General features: G+C 36.9%; 1 protein-coding gene across 2 annotated transcripts; it reads left to right on the top strand.

Moving 5' to 3' along the window:
* The first annotated feature begins 2,530 nt into the window (after positions 1-2,530).
* Positions 2,531-7,974, top strand: vsx1 (visual system homeobox 1 homolog, chx10-like). Of its 2 annotated transcripts, none has more exons than XM_066642022.1 (5): positions 2,531-2,957; positions 4,799-4,877; positions 5,226-5,349; positions 5,829-6,021; positions 7,201-7,974. In XM_066642022.1, exons 1-5 carry the CDS (start codon positions 2,579-2,581, stop codon positions 7,452-7,454), a joined length of 1,029 nt encoding a protein of 342 aa, XP_066498119.1. In that variant the 5' UTR covers positions 2,531-2,578; the 3' UTR covers positions 7,455-7,974. The 2 variants fall into 2 exon arrangements, with proteins under 2 accessions (XP_066498119.1, XP_066498128.1); XM_066642031.1 differs by having other exon boundaries at positions 5,829-6,009.
* Positions 7,975-8,897: the final 923 nt, after the last annotated feature.

An 8,897-nucleotide genomic window follows, 5' to 3' on the forward strand; every position in this document is an offset into this window, starting at 1 on the left:
CATTTTTGCTATAGTTTATTTATTTTAGCAATTGGTTTATTGTTTTTTTTGCTGATTTGCTGTGTTTTTGTCATTTAAAAAATATCTTGCTCAATTGATCATTATGAGGGGGTGAATGGAGTTATTTATTTTTATTTTATTGAGTCTTAGGTTTGTTGGTTTATTTGCAGCTGTTTATTATATTATTATTATTATTATTATTATTATTATTATTATTATTATTAGTTTATTTTGATTTCTTGGATAGTTTTATCTGAAGTCCAGTGTTATTCAGGTCTAATGTTCATGTAAATGAATGTTACCGGGAGATTCACAGCTAACTCCAGCAAAACACTCAGTTGCTAGATTCTCACTTGGTTATCAATTTAAAAACGTTAATTTTTAGCACGTTTCCATATTCTATAGCATCAGTTGAACCACACACACACACCTTAAAATTAATAACGATTATAAACTGTTTTAAACTTGTTTCTTACAATGTTTTAGAATTAAAACAAACATCTGAACTAGGCCATACCTCTAAACAAACACAAAAACCTAGACCCGACTGTACTATGCTTTTAAAAAAGGAGTTTTATTACTTCGTATATAATAATAATAATAATAATAATAATAATAATAATAACAAAATTGTAATTTTATTTAATATTAATATTATTATAGAATGTTAATCATACATTAATTATTTGTATAAATAAAATATCGAGTATAACACAAATAGCCTAATAATTAATAATAAAAAAATATATATATTTCATTCATTCATTCATTATCTGTAACCCTTATCCAGTTCAGGGTCACGGGGGGTCCAGAGCCTACCTGGAATCATTGGGCGCAAGGCGGGAAAACACCCTGGAGGGGGCGAATAGTAAATATATTTATTATTATTATTATTATTATTATTATTATTATTATGTTGTTGTTGTAATGTGTATTTTACATTGTGTGTTAAATGTGTATAATATTTAGTGGTGTCAGTGCTAGGAAAGAAAAATACCTCCAACAACAATGTCAAAGTTATGTATTTATATATTCGTACGTTAATGGTGCGAATATAAGCGTGTATCAGAGGTTTCTGTGCAGTCTTTTTAAATAAAGGAGCTGGAGGCTAATCGCTAGCTGTGTATGATTTGAGATTAAACGCTTACTGTAGATGAAAATGTAAACATATTTATAGCCTTCATCTGATTTAAAAGGCAGATTATTTTTGTATTATTTGCTGATTCTTATATTTCAGTTTAAAGAACCTCTGATACCGTAAATTAAGAAAAACTGGATACACGTTACACGTTGAGGGGATGTTGCTTTATCCTGAACGGTGTACAATATGTTCATTTAACTAATTACAAATATATTCTTAAAATAGCAAACTACCTGTTTTCTAGCCTGTGCACTTCCCTGGTAGGTGTATTACCTCTACATTTCCTTCATCTTTATTTCTTTCTCGTTTCTTCTCGTTTATTTCTTTCTCTTTATTTTCGTTCTCTCTCTCTCTCTCTCTCTCTCTCAGGTGGTGTTCTCGGGGCTGGTGTGTGGATTACGGAGAGTGAGGATGGGATGAAAGCAGCTTTCCCTCGGCACTGATAGATTAATGTTAATGGGGTAAAAAGGAATTGAATGTATTTGCTTTAATTATCTTGTGTAAGACGATTTGTGTAATTGCTCTTTAAGTCAAAGTCAGGGTCAGAGTGACTGAGAGGTAAGACCCTGCGTCTATCGCTCTCTCTCTCTCTCTCTCTCTCTCTCTCTCTCTCTCTCTCTCTGTCTATATATCTGTCTGCTGATGGAATATCTTTATTTGGCTCCTGCACCTAAAGAGGGTTCTGACCACAAACACAATCTGGTTTTAATCTGGTCTTAATTTGCTCCTAATTTAAATAAATCACTTTTTAAAAATCGCTTTTAATTTTGGCGCGAAAACAAATTTCCCACAGCACTGAGCTCTTCATACAAGCTCATAACCCCCCCCCCCCTCTATTCAGTTAATATCTCCATTAGAATGACTGTGAAGTTCAATTTTGCCAAAGCCCTAGAGCCTAGCAGTAAGAAAGTTACAAGAACAATAAACAACAGCGGAATTACTGATGTAGACGCATAACAACAACAATAATAATGAATATAAAATGTAATAATGATCTCACCCTTCTCTCTCTGTGATTAAATGTGGTGTGATTACTAACAAAATGATTATTTTTAAGTTGCTATGAATATATAATAATCAAATGTAAACATAATGAAATAAATAAATTAATACAAAAAAGACTTTTGTAATGGAGTGATAGCAGTGGAAAAAGCATGAAGAGAAAAGACAGGAAAAGAAAGAGGAGGAATGGAGCAGCGCTGAATCTCTGACCGGATCTGAGGCAGAAATTGGTGGCAATTAATCCGGCGAGATTGTGAGGATATTAAATAAATAAATAAACAAACAAACAGAGAGAGTTCTGATTGGCTGCTGACTCTGGGGCGGGGGTTATAAATGTAGCCCCTCTGCCCCGGGCCGCCCCTCAGTTTGTGTGTGTGCTTCATAGCTCTTCGAAATCGCGCGCGCATTTGTTACTGTGCTTTGATTGTGCTGATTATGGAGAAGGCGCGCGCGCTCGGGGCCGCGGGCCTGCGCGCGAAAGGATTCGCCATCACCGACCTGTTGGGCCTGGACGCGGAGAGCGCGGGCACGGCGACGGGCGGAGCGGGCTCCTGTACGGGCGCAACGGGTGGCGCGTGCACGGGCGCGCTTCCGGGCAGCGGGGGCAGCGGCGGCGGTGTGAGCGCGCTCCCTTTCCCTCTCGGACTCAGCTTCCTGTGCAGCCTCGCGGCGCAACAGCAGCAACAACAGCAGCAGCTTCATCACCACCACCATCATCATCACCAGGGCGCGCGCGGCTTCCTCCCAGCGCACGTGCCGCTGTTGCAGGCGCGAGCCGAGCCGCCCTACAACGAGCAGCGCGAGGACTTCTCCGGTAAGAGCGCGCGCATCTGTAAATTTGAGCGGTTTGACTCTGGAGAATGGAGAGTATTAATCAGAGAGTATTAGAGGTTCCATTAGGGATTCTGGAGATTCTGCACAGGTGTACTGGCGGAAACAATACATGGCAATAAATGGAAAAACGGCACGGCAACTTTAACCCTATAACCCTTAAATATATTTAATAAATTTATATATTTTTAAATTAACATTGTAAAAAAATATATATTATTTCGTTTTTCCTTTTAAAACAGCTCTATTTAAAAAACATACAGATACAGAATAGCCTTTTGGAAAAGGGCATGTAGCTACTTTCAGCTGGATTCAAATCCTCTGCTGTAAATTTTGGAGGAACACTTACACTGTCTGTATTTTTTACAATGCACCTGCATCATTTTTTCTGACACTCTTATTACAAGGGTTCTTTTTTTTAAAGACAGTGGCTCTACTTCAGATAATGAGTTCAGTATAGAACCATCATGAGACAGTTCTTCAGACTTATGCTTTACAATTCCCAAATGACTGTTCACTGGAATTACTGTTCTTATAGGAACCTTTAATGTTTAAACAGGGAACTGCTATTAGGGTTCTACCCCACGCTAAAAGAAATGCAGTAAAGTTGTATAGAAAACATTTCATATTTTATATAAAAATCTTTCAGTTCAATGTGAATAAAAATAAATAAATAAATAAACTCAGTTGGAGGCTCCCTTATCAGAGTCCATAACTGAAGTTCCACTGAACAGCCGGCTTCAGTAACTCATCATATAATCTCGGGACTTCCATTCCATCTGACATAAATAATTCTCACTAAAAAAACTGAACAGCTGAATGTGAATTTAAATTCCCCATCACACCTTAGAATTTCTTCTAATGTCTGCATATTATGAATGGCTTTTTATTTCAACTGAAGGCTTTCAGAGTTTTATTTGAATGGCTGTATATACATATTATTATTATTATTATTATTATTATTATTATCATTATTATTATTATTATCATTATTATTATTATTAGTAGTAGTAGTATTAGTAGTAGTATGTATGTACTATAAAGGTGTCTGGGTGCTGTCCAGTGTTGCTGGTGCTGAAACAAACCCTCAACAGTTTTCTCTGTGTGCGTGTACTGGTCAGCCACAAGAGTGGAGGAAGGCTGTTAGAGGAAAACTGAGTAAGGTTGATTACCTTATTACAGTGGTATTGTGGGTGGTAGGGGGTATATTTGGCAACAGATGAACAATCATTTCTTGAAGTTGATGTTGAAAGCAGCAATGTGCAGGCATAAAGATCAGAGAGATTTTGACCAGATCCAAATTATGATTGTCATAATATTTTGGTAAGTTCATCTCCTAAATTGCAGCTTTTGTGGGGTGTTTGTCGTATGCAGTGGTTAATGTGGTGTGGTACAACAAAGGACATGCAATGGGTAGCCCATGACACACTCACTGGTTGCCCATGACACACTCACCAGTTGTCCTCTTCAGAACACGTTTGGTAGGTACTAAACACTGAGAACATCCCACAAGAGCTGGAATTGGAGATTTGACCAAAAATGAAAAAAAACATGACTATCCCTCCATTACATTTTTCCTGCTTCCATCATTAACTCTGGGAGCTGACTCTTCACTAGCTGCTCGATGTAGTGCACCCCATTGACAGTGCTATTGCAAAGAGATATTGAGTGTTATTCCCTTCATCCATCAGTGGTTTAAATTTTTTGGCAGATAGGTGTGGATATAAAATTAAATGTTACTCAAATCCAACATCATTTAATGTCATGAAAAAAATATATAAATAAATAAATTAATTAATATTAATATTTCGATCATATTTTCAGACGATGACTGTCTCTCTGGGGACCACAATGATGGAAAAAGCTCTGGCAACTCACAGAAGAGGAAGAAAAGGAGACACAGGTAAACCTTCTTTGTCCTTCACTGTAATTGCAACAAGTAATTTTGACCACAAAAAGCACGAATCAAATATATAAAAAATGATTATGTATTATTTTGCTATAATTTTGTAAAAGTACAATTCACAAGAAGAATCCATGTTAAATAACGGTTAAATAAACAAATCAAAAAAGAATAATCTATAAATATAATCCATAGAGTGGCCCCCCCACATGGGGGCAGCCATGATTAAAATAGAGGTTTTTTTTAATGATCTCTGATACATCCAGGCCACTAGGGGGTAATGATTGTGTCATATAGAACAATCTTTGTAGACAATGCACTTTTAACAGTGTCCGGTTCTGGTTACAGGACAGTGTTCACGTCTCACCAGCTGGAGGAGCTGGAAAAGGCCTTTAACGAGGCTCATTATCCAGATGTTTATGCGCGGGAAATGCTGGCGATGAAGACAGAGCTCCCTGAGGACAGGATACAGGTCAGCAATTTAAAGTATATAGACAAATGTTTGTGGACACCTGCTCATATACACCATTTCCTCTGTAATTAGGTGTTCCAGTAAGACAGCATCAAACAGCCTCTGCTAACTAATTAGTAGTTATTCGCCACTCTAACTCATCTTTACATATATGGCTAGAGCTCCATTATCTGACTACACAGTTCCTTAGCACCATAACCAAGTGTTGAGGGACTTTCTGACCTTCTGGCCTATGCTTGGCTTTGAGCATGTTGACTGTAGGCTCATGTGTAGCTGCTCTAGAGTATTTCATTTCATCCTTTTCTAAATAGTGGACAGTGATAACTTAATAAACTATGAACACTTAATAAAATAAATATTTTAAAGCTTTGGATTCACTAATTATGAACACCCAACAAGCACTTTATGACCTGTCCATGGACAATCTGTGAGCACACTATGACCCCCAGTGTCTGAATATCGACTTTCTTTGTTTCCAGGTGTGGTTCCAAAACCGGAGAGCGAAGTGGAGGAAGCGTGAAAAGTGCTGGGGGCGGAGCAGCGTGATGGCTGAGTACGGACTCTATGGTGCCATGGTCCGGCACTCGATCCCTCTCCCAGAATCCATCATCAACTCTGCCAAGAACGGCATGATGAGTTCATGTGCTCCCTGGCTGCTAGGTGAGCAAACAGGTGCTCCACTTTCTCCATCCTATATATGGTTTCAAATGCATAGCTAGTTTGTCTTGTGAAAGAAAGTGCACTGTAAAAAAATGGCAAAAAAGGGCCATATTAAGGACCAATATAATACATTAAAGGTGCAATAAGTAATTTTTTTTTCATTAAAATATCCATACAAATAGCAAACACTATTTTATTTATATGTATACAAAGTGTAAATCACTTTATATAATGAACTTCTAATTGCTTTATAGTCCCCAACTGGAAAAAAAATGACTGATTGCTCCTTTAACTTTGAAAAATGGACCTTCTTTACAGTATACTTCCTTAGTGTCAGGATAACTGGACCAGTGGGTCAAAAGTTTTTATTATTCAACTCCACATGGAATTTTACATTACTGAATCAGCAGATCAAAGATATCTGAAACCCTTCATCTTGAGGCATATTAGATTCTTACTTTTTTTAAATAAAACAATCAATAAATCCACAGTAACAATTGGATATTGTTCAGTAACTACTGCACATCATTTCCTAACCAATATGAATTTGTCAGTAAGCAGTATGAAATACTACTATCAATGTTTCTTGGACCAGTGATTTATTCACTAACCACTGTAAATTAGAAAACAACTGAATTTCAATTTTCTATTCAATGGGGAGGGGGAGGATGGGGGGCTGTTTTCCTACCCTTCTTCAAAAGTTACATAGTACAGTTTCTGCAGTGCTGAGCCCAGAGTAGCTATGACAGGGGCTCTATTAAAGATCAGTGGAGCATCACAATAATTTTGAAACTGTAATTTTAAGGTAAAAATATTACAGTTTTCCTTTAAATACCTGCTATGGGTTATATAGTTACCACTATGAATATTTGGTAACTATTTGAATAATTCAACAACCACTATGAATGATTCTACTATAAATTGTGCAGTAACTACTATGAATTATCCAGTAGCCACTGTGAATAATAGCACTATGAATTAATCAGTAAACACCATAGAATATTCCATAGTTGCATAAACCAATTGTTTTTTCAACAACCACTATGAATTATCTGGTAACTACTATAAATAACAGTTCCTGGGAGTTGAATGGGTTAAACCAAAATGGCTACCTTAAAAACTCAAGCATTTCAAACTCTACTGGTCACTTTTTGAATTTAAAATGACTTGTGTTTTCTTCTCCGAAATAAGGAATGCACAAAAAGTCCATGGAAATGTCCAAGAAGTCTCCGGGATCGCCAGAATCCATACACTCAGACTCATATACAGAGGAGGGGAATGGGAAAACCAGCAACCTCTTATGGTCAGGAGGACAGACCGCATTGGATGAGCCTGAGGACATGGCCATTGATCTGTCCAGCACGGCAAAGCAGGAGAGCAAAGTCACTTTGAAAAGCTCGCCGGTCCGCAGAGAGCCCAACAGTGACTCAGAGAACGAGAACTGAGGACAATCTGAAAAAGTATATCTGTACAGTCGGAGAGAGATATTAGTTTTTTGGGGTTTTTTTTTTGGACCATTGGCACTCAAGGGCTCTGTATCATGGACCTCTGCCTGGACTCTCATGCCATGATCCCCATAATGACCTTGTCCAAGAGGCTTGTTTTTGTGTTCAATTGTTTCTGTTGTTAATATATGTTTTATGCTTAAATATTTTTATGTGATGATCAGAAAAAGACTTATTCATAATGTTAAAGAATCAATCTGTCATTTTTACCATCCAAAACATAGTAGGCATCATGTTTAATGTCTCTGATACATGCAGACCACTAAGTGTTTCACAACATGAAGAACCACTGGAGAAAATGATTTGTTGCTTCTTTAAGCTAAGAAAATCCAAACAGGCTATTTATTTTTATTGGAAATCAAGCACACATTTATGAAGCACTTTATCTGTGTTAATGCTGAATGTCCATTTCTGATCAGTCTTTGTCCACAGCAAACAGCAATGTGATGCCACACAGAAAAACCACATATCACCAAAATAAATTATAATTTTTTTGGCTTATTGTTCAAATTGTTTCTTTTTTTTCAGAACTTTAATTTCCAGCAGTAGCACATAACTCCATTTATATTCAGTTACATTCTTAAAAATAAAGGTGTGACAAAAGGTTCTTTGAGATATGTTACAGAACCAATTTTGGTTGCATTTGTTTGATAATATGTTTAAATTGGTAAAGAACTTTTTAATGGTTAAAAATCCATCCATTTAATCTTAAGGCTCTTTACCAATTTAAACATCTCTTTAACAAACATGGTTCTTGATGGAACCAAAAGTGGTTCTATGGCATTGCTCCAAGAACCCTTTGTTTTTAGGAGGGTAAAGATCAATTTGAGGAATCAGAGTGGTTTCAAGTGATATATACATTTCCAGAAATTTGGCAGCATCTGTTTTTACAACATTTCTTCTTGAATCGATGGTATGAAAAGGGACTTTTGACCCGTTTTTCTGCAGTAGCAGCAATATCACCCCAGAAAACACTGCCCCAAAGACCATTGCTGGGGGGATTTTTGCCCTATAGCCAACACTCTCACTGTGGTGGCACCCTCAAAGGTACATATTCTGTAACTTCAGTTAGGGAAGATGATTTTACTTTAATAAAATTGTAGATTTTAAAGTTGTGCAAATAATTAGAAATATAAATACATATTTAAATAAATAAATAAATATATACATATACACACATACATACAGAGAGAGAGAACACTGCTGTTGGCCTTAAAGGAGCGAATTAATATCCAGTTGTGCTTTAACGTTGAGGTTAAGCTTTAAACCTCCCCCACATAATCGTCTGTAATTCCCACTCAGTGGCTCTGAAATCACGTAATTGCTCTATGACCTTGTTTTTCTTATCGTGCCCTGCACAACATCTCTTCATGTGGTCTCTAT

This window comes from Hoplias malabaricus, chromosome 1, assembly GCF_029633855.1.
Source record: "Hoplias malabaricus isolate fHopMal1 chromosome 1, fHopMal1.hap1, whole genome shotgun sequence".
Lineage (NCBI taxonomy): Eukaryota > Metazoa > Chordata > Actinopteri > Characiformes > Erythrinidae > Hoplias > Hoplias malabaricus.

Coding starts and splice junctions, on each gene's coding strand:
- vsx1 (XM_066642022.1), top strand. CDS start 2,579: ATGGAGAAGGCGCGCGCGCTCGGGGCCGCGGGCCTGCGCGCGAAAGGA. Junction 5,350..5,828: donor TCCCTGAGGACAGGATACAG/GTCAGCAATTTA, acceptor CTTTGTTTCCAG/GTGTGGTTCCAAAACCGGAG. Junction 6,022..7,200: donor GCTGCTAGGTGAGCAAACAG/GTGCTCCACTTT, acceptor CTCCGAAATAAG/GAATGCACAAAAAGTCCATG.